Raw genomic sequence first — 17,089 nt, 5'->3', positions numbered from 1 at the left:
AGGCCTTTGAGATTTCCCCACCCCGAACTCTTTGTCCCTCACCACAATCTCTCAAATGGCTGAAGAGTTTTTGAGTTTCCTGTAGAAAATGCACCATCATCACCCCTGTTAAAAGCAGAATGCTAAGTGTGGTCATTAATTAACTTACTAATTTATGATATAATGAATTTTTAAAATATATCTGCCCACTTTTTGCCACTGCTGCATGTAAATGTCCCTTCTGCAGAGCTTAACTTGAATTTTTTAATTAACCTAATCTACCTGCAGCCCTGATTCCAAATGCACTCAGAATTGATTTGGGATGAAGAATTCCCTGGGAATGGCAACGGAATAAATTCATTCCAGCTGTGGATGCACCTTGTAGTTAAACCCTTGTAGTTTAATTTTCTTCTTTTTTACCAGCGTTCTTGCTTGGAGTTTCTGCTGAAGGAAACAAATCCAGATATAATTTTTCTTACAGCTCTGCTGCCATTTTCTCGCTTGGAGCTTTCAGAGCCTTGATCTTTGGGAATGATTCCTCGCTGTGGGTGTTTTTCTCTTCCATCAGGGCTCAGTAAATTCCTCAGTTCTGCATTCCTCTTGCAAAAATCACGATGTTGCTGCTGCTCGAGGATTTCCCCGTGGTTTTTCCCGACTGAAAGCCGTGCATATGCTCTGTTCTAGATTGTCAAGTGGTCAGAGTTTTGTTCACCCTTGGCCTATAAAGCTGGGGAACCTTTTCAGTTAATGGCTGCAGCCAGTGTAGATAATTTCAGTAGCCTGGGCATAGCGTTCCTGGAGGACAGGCTGCGCATGGAGAACGGGATGGTGCCACGCAGGATTGTCTGTAAGTACCCTCCTGATCCTTTTCACACCACAGCTTTCTTGATTTATGCTTTTTTTAGGACTTTGGGCATCGTTTTTTTATACCTACGTGAAAAATTTTTTTTGGCAGCGTTTTCTTCCTGCTGGGATTCCAAGTAGATCCCTCTGTAGCTCTGCTTTGATTCTGGAGGATTTGGAATGGTTTGGGTTGGAAGGAACCTTGAAAATTATCCATTCCCACCCCCTTCTTCTGTCCCACAATGCTTTCAGAAGTTAGAAAATAATTTCTTTAAATCTTCTCTGTTAAATTAACAAATCTATTAAAAAAATATCCAAAATTGGAAGTTTTTAGGCAAATATTCTCTTTTATTTTCCATGTTTGAAATTTAAGTATATTTGAAGCTGAACATGGATTGAGAACAATTTGGGGTGGGATTTTTTTGCCCTTTTTTAATGGGGTTTGTATTTGCTTTGCTGTTTTATTTAATGAAGATCACAGTGCACAGGCAGAAATGAAGGAATGACAAAATCAACAACATTGAGCTGAAGTGCAGGAGTTTTTTATACCTACCTGAAAAATCTGCTTTTTTTTTTTTTTTGGTAGTATTTTTCTTCCTGTTGGGATTCCAGGTTGATCCCTCTGTAGTTCTGCTTTAATTTTGGAGGATTTGGAATGGTTTGGGTTGGAAGGAACCTTAAAAATTATCCATTCCCAACACCTTGCTGTGGCCTGGGACAATTCCACTATCCCAGGGTGCTCCAAACCAGAAGTTAGAAAATAATTTCTTTAAATCTTATCTGTTAGATTAACAAATCTATTTTTGAAAATCCAAAGCTGAAAGTTTTTAGGCAAATTTGGCAAATTTTCCTTAGTTTTTCCTTTTTTTTTCATATTTGAAATTAACGTACGTTTAAAGCTGAACATGGATTGAGAACAATTTGGGGTGGGATTTTTTTGCCCTTTTTTATGGGGTTTGTATTTGCTTTGCTGTTTTATTTAATGTAGATCACAGTGCACAGGCAGAAATGAAGGAATGACAAAATCAACAACATTGAGCTGAAGTGCAGGAGTTTTTTATACCTACCTGAAAAATCTGCTTTTTTTGGGCAGTGTTTTCTTCCTGCTGGGATTCCAGGTTGATCCCTCTGTAGCTCTGCTTTGATTCTGGAGGATTTGGAATGGTTTGGGTTGGAAGGAACCTTGAAAATTATCCATTCCCACCCCCTTCTTCTATCCCACGATGCTTTCAGAAGTTAGAAAATAATTTCTTTAAATCTTGTCTGTTAGATTAACAAATCTATTTTTGAAAATCCAAACTGAAAGTTTTTAGGCAAATGTTCTCATTTTTTAAATATATTTTAAATTAAAGTATATTCGAAGCTGAACATGGATTGAGAACAATTTGGGGTGGGATTTTTTTGCCCCTTTTTTTATGGGGTTTGTATTTGCTTTGCTGTTTTATTTAATTAATGTAGATCACAGTGCACAGGCAGAAATGAAGGAATGACAAAATCAACGACATTGAGCTGAAGTGCAGGAGGACAGGAGTATTCTCCCAAAAGAATCTGATAGGAAATTCTGTCTCTCTTGGTGCTGTTCTGCATAAACATTCCCCCGAGGAAGGCTGGAAGCTGAGGCTGTCCCATTCAGTCCCTTTTTAAAATGTTTTCTGCCTCCTTTTGCTCCCAATGCTGTGTGGGAGCTGCTCCAGAACAGGCTGGGGGAGGTTCTGGGTGGAATAACAGAGGTTGGAAACGCTGAAATTCCCTTGGGATATCAAAAAAAAAGAAGAAATCTTGCTCAAATCTGCTCCAAAGGGGATGTAGTTTCATAATCATAAGGAAAGGGATTAACAAAATTTTGTCCATCAGGTTTCTCCCTGGATTAAAAGCACAATAAATTGGTTTGGTTGTGTGTGAGAGGGGAAGGGTTCAGTAAAATGTTTCAGATTTAGCCTTGAGGCCCTCCCTTGTGATGAGTGCATTTCTCTCCTCTTTGCTCTGCACATTTCTTGCTGGCAATAATCATCTTTGCACTTCTCTTCTCACTTTATTTGCTCTGAATTATCTTCACATTTCTGTCATTTTCAGGAGAAGAGGGGAATTTTTAACAGTTCTTCTTATTTTCCTGTTTTCCCTTGGATTCTTAGCTCCCAGATCTTGCTGTGCTGGATCTCTCTGCCTTTCTGCAGGCTGAAATCTGTTCAAATCTCTTTTTACTCCCTTTTCTTGTGCCAAAACTTTATCTGCAGCCTTCAGCAGTGCAAGGGACGTGGTTCAATATCTGCCTTACCCAACACCATCACTTTATTAGCTTATTTCAAAACAGTTTATTTCAAAACAGCAGCGGTTTTAAACCCTGCCCTCCTTAGAAAAGCTGTATTTTTCCAGAGGTCCTTTCCTTTCCCCTTTCCTTTCCTTTCCTTTCCTTTCCTTTCCTTTCCTTTCCTTTCCTTTCCTTTCCTTTCCTTTCCTTTCCTTTCCTTTCCTTTCCTTTCCTTTCCTTTCCTTTCCTTTCCTTTCCTTTCCTTTCCTTTCCTTTCCCCCTTTTTTCTCCTTTCCCCCTTTTTCCTTTCCCCCTTTTTCCTTTCCCCCTTTTGCTTTCCTTTCCCCTTTTCCTTTCCCCTTTCCTTGAAATTTCCTTTCCCCTTTCCTTGAAATTTCCTTTCATTTCCTTGTCTTTAGATTTGTGGTATGAGTGCAAATCTCTGTTGTCCTGGGGGGAAATAGGATTTGTTGCATCAAATAAGTGAAATTCTTGCTGTTACAGGGAATTGTACTGAAATTGAGTTCTGCTGTTAATGACATTTACCCTAACCCTTTTAATCTCATTATTTTAACCCTTTTTTTTTTTTTTTTTTTTTTTTTTTTTTACCTTTTCCAGCTGTCCATTTAGAGGAATCAGCTCTGAAGGAGTTGGCGAAGCAGAGAAAAGAGGAAGAGGAGAGCACAGACATGGATGCAGTAACTCCTGCTGGGAAATCAGGGTTAGCAGCAGCTGTGGAGGACAAATCCAGGCTGGAGGAAGAAAGGGAAAATGAGGGACCAGGAGGTGGGGAGCAGCACCACCTGCACCTTTCCAGCTGCCACGAGTGCCTGCAGCTGGAGAACAGCACCATCGAGTCGGTGAAATTCGCCTCAGAGGAGAGCACCCCCGAGCTGCCCCAGGACTGCAGCAGCACAGGGTGGGACAGGGAGCTCCAAAACGTACAAAAAGGCGTCAGAAGGATGAACCTGGCTGGGAAACCCCCGAACATCTTGATTTACCTGGGCTCTGAGGCTGCCGAGGGGAGGCTGGAGCAGGTGAAGGCCGTGCTGAGGGAGTGCGTCGATGCCGAGAGCTACACCCTGTACCAGCTGCACCCGGAGCAGGTGCTCAGGGAGCCCTGGCTTGACAACTGCCTGCTGCTGCTCATTGCCACCCAGGAGCCCCTCCCCGAGGGCATCCACAGGCAGTTCATGGCCTTCCTGTCCAAGGGGGGGAAGATCCTGGGCCTTTCCTCCTCCTTCACCTTCGGGGGAGTGCAGATGAAGCACAAGAAGAAGCTGAGGAGGGTGGTGCACGAGCTGGTGGTGTCCAAGCAGGACGGCAGCGAGGTGAGGCTGAGCCTGCTGCTCAGTGGCTCTGTGTTTGAGGAGGGCCCCAAGGGACATGGCAGCAGCAGGGGGAAGGTGCTGAGTCGGCTGAGCAGCGCTGCTGAGGACACGGTGATGGTGCAGCTGAGCCACGGCAGCAGCGGGGGAGAGGCCATCCTTTGCCAGGTACTGTGAGCAGGGGGAATTCATTTCCTCCTATAAAATTGTTCCCACTGTGTGTTCTTGGGGATTCCTGTCAAGGGGAGGTGTGGAATCATGGAGTGGTTTGGGTTGGGAGGGAGCTGAAAGATCATTTTGTGCCACCCCTGCCATGGCAGGGACACCTTCCACTGTCCCCAGTGTCCAGCCTGGCCTTGGGCACTGCCAGGGATGCAGGGGCTTCACACCTTCATTGGGAATCCCATCCCAGCCCTGCCCACCCTGCCAGGGAGGAAATTGTTCCTACTGTCTGATGTAAAGCTGTAATTTTTCAGTGTGGAGCCATTCCCTGTGTGCTGTCCCTGCATCCCCTGGCAATTGTCTCTCTCCAGCTTTCCTGGGGCTCCTCCAGGCCCTGCAAGGCCACCCTGAGCTCAGCCCAAAGCTTCTCCTGTGCAGGTGAGCAATGCCAGCTGTGCCAGCCTTTCCTGCCAGCACAGGAATGTCCTGAAACTCACCCAGTGCCACCCCTGCCATGGCAGGGACACCTCCCACTGTCCCCAGTGTCCAGCCTGGCCTTGGGCACTGCCAGGGATGCAGGGGCAGCCACAGCTGCTCTGGGCATCCCCACCCTCCCAGGGAAGGATTTTTCCCCAGTTCCCACCCAGCCCTGCCCTCTGGCACTGGGAGCCATCCCCTGTGTGCTGGCACTGCCAAAGGGACAGGGACTGAGGCACAATCCAGGTCTCCAAGGGATTTCCCCAAGTTCACCAGGCCAGGAATGGGATGGGCCAAAACCACAACAGCCACGGCATGAGGTTTGCCCGGTGTGAGGATTGGGCAAAGGGTGAGAAAAGTGCTCAGAGGGGAGAAGGAATCACAGGTTCAGACAGAAAAGCAGCCAGAGAATGCCAGAATCCCAGAGTGGTTTGGGCTGGGAGGGGTTTTAGGGATCCCCCAGTGCCACCCCTGCCATGGCAGGGACACCTCCCACTGTCCCAGGTGCTCCATTTGTTGCTGTTTTTTGCAGGCAGCTGTGCCTCCCAAATCCAGAAAATGGATTTGATTCTGTCCCTGCAGGTTGTGCTTTGCTGCTCCCTTTCCATTGATCCTCGTGCTGTAGTAAAACTCAATACTCCAGAGGTTTTCCTCAGGAAAAGGAGAAGAGCATCAGAGCACAGCTTCAAACATCAGATTAAAAGGATTACTGTGATATTTTATAATTCTGAATGACTTCCAGTCTGGATTTGAAAAGCCTTTATTGTTTCCAGGCAGTGACACCAGCCAGGAAATATTCTGGCAGATTTGTTTCTCCTTTTTCTGTGCTCCTGTGGTGGCTGGGTGTGTCCTGCCTCCTTTTTCATGTATTATTTTTACAATTATGAAATGGTTTGGGTCGGAAAGGATCTGAAAATTATCTCATCCCACCCCTGCCATGGCAGGGACACCTTGCATTGTCCCAGGCTGCTCCAAACCTCAGTGTCCAACCTGGCCTTGGGCACTGCCAGGGATCCAGGGGCAGCCACACTCAGTAATTTCCCTGAATTTCAATGCAAATATGTAAAACTCAAAGAACATCACGAAATTCTGCAAGCTGGAAGAAATGAACAAAAATAAGGGCTTTATTTAATAGCAATAGATGAATCTGCAGGGAATACAAGTGTGGCTTCTTTGGGTTTTTTTAGGATTAAATGTGTGGGAGGGTATTTCTTGTTGGGGCTCAGATGTTTATCAGTTCTTATCTCTGTCACAGTCTCACAAACCCTGAGCTCTGCAGCACTTCACTCTAACAAATTAAAAATGGAGCCCTGTCTCTCTCTCCAAGGCCTTTGAAGGATAAACTGTCCAATTAAGAAATGACACTTAAATTATTTTTACTTTTGACCTAATGACTAACTACTTATGGTCTGTAATGTGGATTTTTTTATCCAATGACACAAAACCACCCAAACCCATGGAGAAGAAGAAGGAGCAGCCTCCACCCCAAAACCTCCATCTTGCTTTCTATCTATTCCTGTATTCTAAACCCTTCAGCTCTGAGTTTCCCACCCTGTGATATCACACACTTCTATTCAAACTCCACACCTTTAATCTCAGTTTTATTATTGAATTTTGGAAGCTTCTCCAGGCCCTCAGGTCAGTGCAGTGTTCTCTGGGGGTCAGTGCCTGGCAGCACAGAAAATCTCAAATTCAGGGTTCCAACTTACAAGGGCTTTGAAATATCTTGGAAAAGCAGAAAAAAAAGAGCCAAAAAAGAGTTTATGAAGGATATTTTTCCCTCTTGCATTTAATTTCAACTTCTAAGCATCTGTTTTGAGCATGAGGAGTGATTTTCTATCACATGAAAAAGTAACTTTTTAGGCAGAGGAGTTTCTTTATCTGCACTGATTTCCACTAAATTCATGGGAATTGCTTGAGTTCTCCCTACCTTGTACAAGTTCTAAAAAGCTCTTTCAATTTTAATATAATTTGAATGGAATTTCAGTTTTAATGAAATTTCAGTTATAATGGAATTTCACTTTTAATGGAATTTTGGTTTTAACGGACTTTCAGTTGTAATGGAATTTCACATTTAATGGAATTTCAGTTTTAATGAAATTTCAGTTGTAATGGAATTTCACGTTTAATGGAATTTCAGTTGTAATGGAATTTCGGTTGTAATGGAATTTTGGTTTTAATGGACTTTCAGTTGTAATGGAATTTCAGTTTTAATTGAATTTCAGTTGTAATGGAATTTGAACTTTAATGGAATTTCAATTTTAATGGAATTTCAGTTTTAATGCCGTTTTAATTGCAATGGAATTCTGTTCATGTACAAAATAGAAAATGGCCAACCTTGCTGTTGGTTCTGGCAGACCTGAAAAGCAGAAAGTTAAATTTAAGTTGGTAAATACAAGTTTGATCAGGAAAAGTTGATGAAGAAGGGAAATTTTAGGCAGGTTTCAGAGGAATTTGTGGTGTATTGATGTTTCTGAATTGGAAACTGATTTTCTCTTTTTATTTATCCTGCCAGGCCCATTTGGAGCCGGAAGTTCTCCATACCTTGGACAACTTCTAAAAAGCTCTTTCAATTTTAATATAATTTGAATGGAATTTCAGTTTTAATGGAATTTCACATTTAATGGAATTTCAGTTGTAATGGAATTTGAACTTTAATGGAATTTCAGTTTTAATGGAATGTCAGTTTTAATGGAATTTCAGTTGTAATGGAATTTCAGTTTTAATGGAATTTCAGTTTTAATGGAATTTCACTTTTAATGGAATTTTGGTTTTAATGGACTTTCAGTTGTAATAGAATTTCAGTTTTAATGGAATTTCAGTTGTAATGGAATTTGAACTTTAATGGGATTTCAATTTTAATGGAATTTCAGTTTTAATGCTGTTTTAATTGTAATGGAATTCTGTTCATGTACGAAATAGAAAATGGCCAACCTTGCTGTTGGTTCTGGCAGACCTGAAAAGCAGAAAGTTAAATTTAAGTTGGTAAATACAAGTTTGATCAGGAAAAGTTGATGAAGAAGGGAAATTTTAGGCAGGTTTCAGAGGAAATTGTGGTGCATTGATGTTTCTGAATGGGAAACTGATTTTCTCTTTTTATTCATCCTGCCAGGCCCATTTGGAGCTGGAAGTTCTCCATACCTTGGACAACTTCTAAAAAGCTCTTTCAATTTTAATATAATTTGAATGGAATTTCAGTTTTAATGGAATTTCACTTTTAATGGAATTTTGGTTTTAATGGACTATCAGTTGTAATAGAATTTCACATTTAATGGACTTTCAGTTTTAATGGAATTTCAGTTTTAATGGAATTTCAGTTTCAGTGAAATTTCAATTGTAATGGAATTTCACGTTTAATGGAATTTCAGTTGTAATGGAATTTGAACCTTAATGGAATTTCAATTTTAATGGAATTTCAGTTTTAATGCCATTTTAATTGCAATGGAATTCTGTTCATGTACGAAATAGAAATTGTGGTGTATTGATGTTTCTGAATGGGAAACTGATTTTCTCTTTTTATTCATCCTGCCAGGCCCATTTGGAGCTGGACAGCAATTCCATGGATGTGCAGACTGAGGAGGATTTCAATTTGCTCAAAATGAGCAATTCCAAGAGATTTGAAGTTCTCAGGGAGATCCTGACCTGCCTGGGGCTGAGCTGTGAACCAAGTGCAATTCCTGAATTAACCCCCATTTACCTGCTCTCTCCTGATGAGGTAAGCTGGGGTTTACCCTGCCAGGGAAATTCAGGGTTCTCTCAAAGCCTGCTGCTTTTGTTTGGAGAGTTTCCAACAGGTGTTTCAGGTAAGGAAAAAAATTTCATTTTTAATCCATCAGTTTTGGTTCCTGCTAGAAGGAATTCTGAATTTCACCACAGGGAAATTGTGCAGGGTTAAATTAATTATATTTCTATATTTCTGTTAAGAAGTTTTTAGTGCTGTTCCATTTGAAGGCTGCGGAAAGAACTGCTTTAAAAACCAGGATTTATTATTTTTTTTAATATAAAATGAAGATAAAAAATTAATCTCTTGATATTAAATCAAGATCAAATTCCCAAAAGAGGAAATGGTGGCGAGCAGAGTGCAGGGAATGGGGAGGGGCTGATGGCACAGGGAAACCAATCCCTGATTCCTGAGGGTGTTGCAATATTTCCTGGGAATATTTGAAATTCAAACGTCAGCTCTCAGTGCTGCTCCCATCCACGTGAGACTCTGCTCTGAGCAATTGTCAGGAATGTATAAAAAGGGATTTTCACTTGTTTTTCTTTAAAATATAATTTCAAAATTTGTGTGGGTTGATTCTCTATTTGTGTGGCAATGTGGAAACAAAACTAAAACCCATTTCACCTTTTTGGTTGTATTAAAAATGCCCCAGACACAAAGTTTGTTTATTGAACTCTTCCTATTTTTGTTCTCCTCTTTCACTACTTTTTTATATGATTGTTTCTATCCAATGCCTTTGGACTTCTCAAACATATAAATTAAAATTCAGCTAATTTCTATCCAAACTTGCCATCTAGTGGCATATTGCAGGGTTGCAGACCATCAAGTAAAGATATTTTAACTGTATATTCTTCAGTTAAAGTTCATACCACAATTAGTTTTAAAAATTTAAATAATTAAGTCTGTTAATAAATTATTTTATTCCTAAACTTTATTAATTTTTATGTGATTTCATGTGATTTTAATTGTTTTATTCACATATTCTAATGGTAGTTTTGCTGTGTGTAGTCATTGTTTTAATGTCTTTCCTTTTAGCTTTGATATCATTCCAGAATCTTGTGTAAAAGGAAATTGCCACTTGTAACAACAACAGTTCCTAATGAAGAGAGTTCCTAATTGTTTATTAAAATAAATAATGAACGTGTTAGAGTTTAGCTTTTCACAAATTATTTATTTTTCCACACCCATCCTGTTCTCCATAGGTTTCCTTGCTTTCCCAGAGAGCCAGGAGATACCAAAAATGTGAATTATTTGAGGAAATCCTTAATTTTATTGCCAGCAAGTGATTTTGGGATGATTTTCTTAGACTTCCCCGTAATAAAAATGCCACAATTAGCCAATTAACGATCAAGCAAGCTCAAGGTCTTGATAGCAGATCCACAAATAATGAGAAATAATTTTATATTGCTGAGGCTTGGCAGCTCAGGAGTGGTTCCTCATCCCCACACTGGAGTTTCTGTTGTGTTTAAAATCTCCTGGTTCAGATTTTCTAATTCATTTTAGGAACCCCAAGCTCCTTTTGCTTATGAGGAAAAAATAATAATTGGGTTTGTTCTGCATTTTTTACTCCATTAAGAAAAAAATGAAGCTGAGGGTTTGTTTTTTTTTTTTTGGATAATTTTAAAATTCTTTCAGTTTTAAGTGCTGGTTTGGGGGTTCTTCAGTTTAGAGCAGAGCTGTAAACTCTGTGGGATTGATTCCCTTGGTGCCTCTTTTATCAGAGCTTTCACCAGACCTGTTTCCTGCTGCCTTTTGGGCATCAAATGAAGCTCTAAACTTTATTCTGTGAACAAATAGCTGCTCCTCATTTGCCTTTGCTGAAATTCCTGGAAAATCTGAGTTTTTCTGCATCATTGTTGAGATGCTGTTAATAATCCCATCAAACCTGTGCTGCTGATTGATAGAAATGTGATTATTAAGAATTTAAGATGTTCCTCTCCACTCTGTGAGAGTTCCTTGGTTCCTTTTGCAGAATTTGAAGCTGTTCCTGAGGGGTGGATTGGAATTTTTTTACTTTTCCCCCTCAGAATTCACATTTTGAAGTTTTAATTTCCAAGGCACAGACCTTAAAAGCACATTCTTGCTGCATGGGTTAAAAAAAGCCAACAAAACATGAGCAGAACTGGAATTATTATATTTTAAATCCAGATTTTAAATCCAAATTATTATATTGCAAATCCAAATTTTAAATCCAAATTATATTATATTATATTATATTGTATTATATTATATTATATATAATATATATTATTTAAATCCATATTATATTATATTACATTACATTACATTGCATTATATTGTATTATATTATATTATATTATATTATATTATATTATATTATATTATATTATATTATATTATATTATATTATATTATATTATATTATATTATATTATATTCCATATTATATTAAGTTATATTATTTTATATTACATTACTTTATATTACATTACATTATATTACATTATATGATATGATATTACATTATATTATATTATGTTATATCATATCATATCATATCATATCATATCATATCATATCATATTATAACCTATATTATTTAAATCTATATTATATTATATTATATTATATTATATTATATTATATTATATTATATTATATTATATTATATTATATTATATTATATTATATTACGTTATAATATTTGCTCATCTGAAAACTTGAGTAAAAACTCCTCAGGCTCGAAATTTTTTGTGTTTTTGAGTGATTCAGTAGCTGGGGCAGAATCAGCTCAGCGCAGATTTCCGTGCCGTGGTTCTGGGGTGGCACAGTCTGCTTTTAAATTCCAGCTCCATGATGTCAGCCAAGAAAATGTGGAGCCACTTCATCCTGAATAAATCTTCCTTTGAGGATGGGGAATTTGAGCTCTCAGCTCACACTGGAATGAACCCTGATTTCAGGGTGCATTTGGAGACAATTGTGTCTGAAATATTTCCATGCATATTCATGGCTGTTGTAGGACTTGAGATTCAGCTTCAGGGTTTTATTTTTAAAATTTCCAATGCTGAAATCAGGGGTAGTTACACTGAAACTCCAGAGTTTTTATTACTATCCAGGTTCTTGGTTTATAAGTGAACCAAAATTTTGTATAATCTACACAAAATGGGAGATTTGTTGTTTTCTCTTACCCTCAAAGCATGAGCATCATCCCTGCCTTACAGACAGTAGAAAAAAAAAACAAGAGCTCCTTGGAATTATTTATTCCAGAAAGGAAATTTACTCATTTCTCTGGCTCAGAAGTAAAATAAGAGCTGAGAAAAATCTTAAATGACCAACAGACAGTGAGAGAATTGAATAAATCACTGATAAATTTATTAAATGACCCACAGACAGTGAGAGAATTGAATAAATCACTGATAAATCTATTAAATGGCCCACAGACAGTGAGAGAATTGAATAAATCACTGATAAATTTATTAAATGACCCACAGACAGTGAGAGAATTGAATAAATCACTGATAAATCTATTAAATGACCAACAGACAGTGAGGAACTTAAATAAATTGCTGATAAATGATTTGTGTCTAACATTTTTACCTTTTTTTAATGTATTATGTGTATTATTTGAAATGAGCAAAAACTTTTGTACTTGAAGGCTTTTCCCAGTTTGTTTGTCGGCTAAAAATGAAAATATCTTTTAGGGCAAAGTAGCAAAAAAAAATTAGATGAAGCAATGTAAATGCATCTGTACCAAAAAAAAATGGGTATTTGCTGAAGCACCTTACTGGTTTTGGGGGATGGATTTAATATATCTTATTTAAAACTAATATATCTATTTAAAACTTCACCTAAGGACTGATAGCGGTGCTATCAATTAAGAATATTTGAAATTTAACTCCATCATTTTTTCCATCATTTTTTCCATCATTTTTTCCAATAAATGCAAAGGACTTTGTTGGGGTGCAAGGCTTTGAGTTGCCTGTGTGTGCAGGGAGGGGGGGTTTGCATTTCTGCTTTTGTGTTCTTCTCTCTCCCCTCCTCAAATTCACTTTTTTTTTCTTTACAACAAAATCTTGCAAACCCACAGAAGGGCCACAGAAATCATAAAGGAAACTTTTTTCAGTGTTGGCATTCATGGGCAGTGTCAATGTCTGCATTCTAATCCTGATTCCTGCTGCTTGCTGGGGTTGGAGTGTGGTTCTGAAGGGAATTGTTCTCCAGGAATTTGGGTTTTGACAGTCTGTGCCTCATTGTTTTCCTCTTTTTGCTCATTAGCACTCAGAATAATGAAATTATGCAGGGATTGTGTCCAAAAACAGCAGTTCAGAGCTGCTCTGGTCTGGTTTTGGTATCAGTGATATCTCCTCTCGTACCCAAGTGAATTTGTAACACTTGTCACGCAGTCCCATGGTGGAATAAATTCTGAGTATTTTAGCATCTTTTAATTCTTTCTCCCCAGTCTTCTATTACTCTGCACACTTTTATTCATGTAGTTTCCTCACAGAACTGTTGGATCTTGGGTGAAATTTGTAAACTTTTGGGCTCCAGGTATTGGCTAGAGGTAAAAGCTTAAAATAAGGTGAGTTTGTGGAGGAGATTTTGCAGCAGTCCTGATGCCTCAGGTTTGAGCTTTTCTGTTTTTCACATTCTGTGCTGCTTCAGTGTGTGGGTCTGGGTTCACATTCAGGGATGGTGAGCTCTGTGCGCAGAGCAGGGAGACAAAACAATTCCTGCTCCAGCTGGGCACCAAGGACAAATGAGCCAAATCTCAGCCCAGGAGCACAAACCCCGTGGGCTGGAGAGAGAAAAACAAGCAGGGTGGGACTGCAGGGCTAAAGCTGGAATGGGACAATGAACTGCAAGGTGCAAATGGAGCAGAACTGATCCCAGGGACAGAGCCCGTGCCCGGCCGTGCATTTTGGGGCCATTTTGGTTCATCTTGGGTGCAGCCCTGGCTGGGCTCTGGTGCTGCCCAAGGTGCATCCATGGAGGAGATGCTGTGAATAAATCCCTGCTTTATTCTTTAGCTCTGTCCAGCCCCTGCTCTGGGGCAGCCTGCACAAGGCGTCAGTGCAGGGCAGGATGATTTTCACAGGTGCTTCTGTGCTCAGCCCTGGCAGTGAAAAATGAGAGTCACAGAATTCCAGAAATATCAAGGCTGGAGGAGCCCTTCAGGATCACCCAGTGCCATCACCCCAATCCCTGTCCCCAAGGCCACATCCAGACTGCTCTGGGACAATTCAGTGACTCCAAACCTCCCTGGGCAGCTCAGCCCAAGGCCTGACACTCTGCCAGGGAAATTTTCTGTGCCAATCTCCAACCTGAGCCTGCCCTGGTGCCGTCTGAGGCCATTTCCTCTCCTCCTTTCCCTGCCCCTCCTGTCAGGAGCTGTGCAGAGCACTGAGGTCCCCCCTGAGCCTCCTTTGCTCCAGGCTGAGCCCCCTCCGCTCCCTCAGGGATTCTCCAGCCCCTTCCCAGCTCCATTCCCTGCCCTGGACTCGCTCCAGCCCCTCCAGGCCCTGTTTGAGCTTTTCCTTGTCATGGCTCTCTTCAGATGCAAAGAGTTTGCTTGGATCACTGAGGGACATTAAATTAACACCTTGCCTTGAAAAATTGTTTTGTTCTCAAACAAAAAAACCCATTTTGCCTTTGTCCAGGGGAGGAGAATGGAGCTGGGAAGGGGCTGGAAAACACAAACAGTGAGGAGCAGCTGAGGGAGCTGGGGGGGCTCAGCCTGGAGAAAAGGGGATCAGGGGGGACCTCAGTGCTCTGCACAGCTCCTGCCAGGAGGGGCAGGGAAAGGAGGAGAGGAAATGGCCTCAGATGGCACCAGGGCAGGCTCAGGTTGGAGATTGGCACAGAAAATTTCCCTGGCAGAGCGGTCAGGCCTTGGGCTGAGCTGCCCGGGGAGGTTTGGAGTCACTGAATTGTCCCCGAGCAGTCTGGATGTGGCCCTGGGGACAGGGATTGGGGTGATGGCACTGGGTGATCCTGAAGGACTTTTCCCATCTTGATTATTCCATGATATCAGGAATAGTAACAGTGCCTGCAGGTGGAAGGCATGGAGAAGATGATGATGAGGACTAATGGCACAGTCACAGGAAAATTTTTCAAGAAAATTTTTTGACTCTTCGTTCAGAGGCAATTTTGAACCAACCCTATAGTGCAACATGGCTGTGAAACTGTAAAAGGCTTTTTACTGATTTGTGAGACAAAAATTCAACTGGTCAATTGAGACATTGTTTAGCCTGGTGGGAAACAGAATTTGAGTGACAAATGAGTTTTTTTCTGGGTGCCTCCTGTAAATCTGGCTTTGAGGTGAAGGAGGGCAGGGTTCGATGGCATATTGGCAATGAGGAATTGTTCCCTGGCAGGGTGGGCAGGGGCTGGGATGGAATTCCATCCCTGGATCCATGGCAGTGCCCAAGGCCAGGTTGGACACTGGGGACAGTGGGAGGTGTCCCTGCCATGGCAGGGGTGGGATGAGATGATCTTTAAGGTCCCTTGCAACCCAAACTATTCTGGAATTCTCTAATTATTAGAGGGCTGGATCACCTCCCGATTTGCTCACTCTCAAAACTTTGTTCAGCCTTTTTCCTGGAGCTGTTTTTGGGGAGCCCTGGGGTGCTGCAGGTGTTCCCAGTGCCCTCCCCAGCCCTGAGCAGTGTCCCTGCCCAGCTGAGCCACTTTGGGGCTGTCATTCTGTTCAAATCACAGGAATTTCTGCTGCTCCCAAAGCTGGGACAGTGTTTGCCAGCAGGGGACACTTCTGAGCTGCATTTCAGGAGCAGAAAAGGGATGGAAAGCATTTTATGCACCGTGTGTTGCAGATAGATTTGCATGTAAATATCTTTGCGTGTTTGCAGCACCTGCCCCTGTATAATATTCCCTCAGTTGGAAGGCAGCCTTTGAAATTGCACAGAAATCGACGGCAGGTAGTGTCAGGGTACAGTAAAACATTTCCAGTTAGGAAATCTTGGTGGGAGGTGAAGGGAATTCCGAATGTGGAGCCAAGTAATTCCAGGTGGTGCTTGAAGATGCCTTTTCCTTTTCTGCTGTTTATCTTCAGGGAATATTTGCCATGTGTTTAGGGGAGAGAGGAAGGGAAATCTGGCAAACATTGCCTTTATTTTACACTTCTCTACTCCAGATTTTGTCTTCCTTCTTGCAGGATGGCAGCAAACATGCTGTTCCTGTTAAACAAGCACATTTGTAGGCACATAATAATGAACAGCATTCTTCCTTTGCATTATGGTTTGTAAACAACTTTTGGGCCGTGTTTTGATTCAATAAATGTTCTTGAGGATCATTTGGAAAATGCCGGAAGCTTTGAGGAGTGAAAGCAAGGCTGCTGTTTACAGCAATCTCCATAAAAAGGGGCTTTATGCTGCTGTGAGAACTCAAAGTTAATGCCTTTTGTACCGAGCAGCATTTAATCTTTGTGTGCAGCCAACTCTGATGTGAAATTATGATGTGCTGGCATGTGACCAAAGTGCCACTCATGGAATTGGATTCTCTCATGTTTCAAGGCTGGCTTCGAGTCAGTGTGCATGATACTTCACAACCACTTTCTTCAGCAGGCTTGTTCCTTCTGTACTGGAGAGAATGGAAAATGTCATTATCCCCCCAGAATGGCTTATGTAATATATATTTTAAACATTTGTGATCCCTGCCTGCTGCTGGCTTCTCGCTCTGGAGATGACAGAGAGCAGCAGAGAGCATTTGTTGAGTCCAGCTTACTCAGCAGAGCGCTGAGGCTGACTTTTCTTAATTCCAGTTTTATCTCACAGTTTGGGATGGGGATCTAAATTTAAAAAATCAAATGTGGTGGCAGATTGACCCAAATTCAGGCGTCCATTCTGCCTTGCTGGGAGGGCTGCATTCCAGTGCCTGGCTGTGGGTTTTGTATCAGCACTCCTGGCAAAGCCTTTGGAGCCAGGGCTGCCCTGGAGCAGATGGGGGATTTTGGGGAGCAGGAATCCCTGCCCTGTGACAAACACCCCACATTTGGCCTCACTGCTGAGGGTCTGACTAAAATGGGGGATTTTGGGGAGCAGGAATCCCTGCCCTGTGACAAACACCCCGCATTTGGCACTGCTCTGACCTCACTGCTGAGGATCTGACTAAAGTGGGGGATTTTGGGGAGCAGGAATCCCTGCCCTGTGACAAACTCCCCACATTTGGCCTCACTGCTGAGGGTCTGACAAAAGTGGGGGATTTTGGGGAGCAGGAATCCCTGCCCTGTGACAAACACCCCGCATTTGGCACTGCTCTGACCTCACTGCTGAGGATCTGACTAAAGTGGGGGATTTTGGGGAGCAGGAATCCCTGCCCTGCGACAAACTCCCCGCATTTGGCATCAGTGCTGAG

General features: G+C 41.5%; 1 protein-coding gene across 2 annotated transcripts in view; it reads left to right on the top strand.

Annotated features, from left to right (window-relative positions):
- HLCS (holocarboxylase synthetase) overlaps positions 1-17,089 on the top strand; it is a 167,211-nt gene that overhangs the window by 12,670 nt on the left and 137,452 nt on the right. For both annotated transcript variants that reach the window (XM_063180786.1, XM_063180779.1), the window contains exons 3-5: positions 664-826; positions 3,689-4,566; positions 8,570-8,752. In XM_063180786.1, coding sequence (XP_063036856.1) covers positions 664-826; positions 3,689-4,566; positions 8,570-8,752 — 1,224 coding nt within the window. The remainder of the gene's footprint in view (positions 1-663; positions 827-3,688; positions 4,567-8,569; positions 8,753-17,089) is intronic.

This window comes from Melospiza melodia, chromosome 2 (genome assembly GCF_035770615.1).
Source record: "Melospiza melodia melodia isolate bMelMel2 chromosome 2, bMelMel2.pri, whole genome shotgun sequence".
Classification (NCBI taxonomy): domain Eukaryota; kingdom Metazoa; phylum Chordata; class Aves; order Passeriformes; family Passerellidae; genus Melospiza; species Melospiza melodia.
This window is presented reverse-complemented; position numbering and strand designations above follow the sequence as displayed.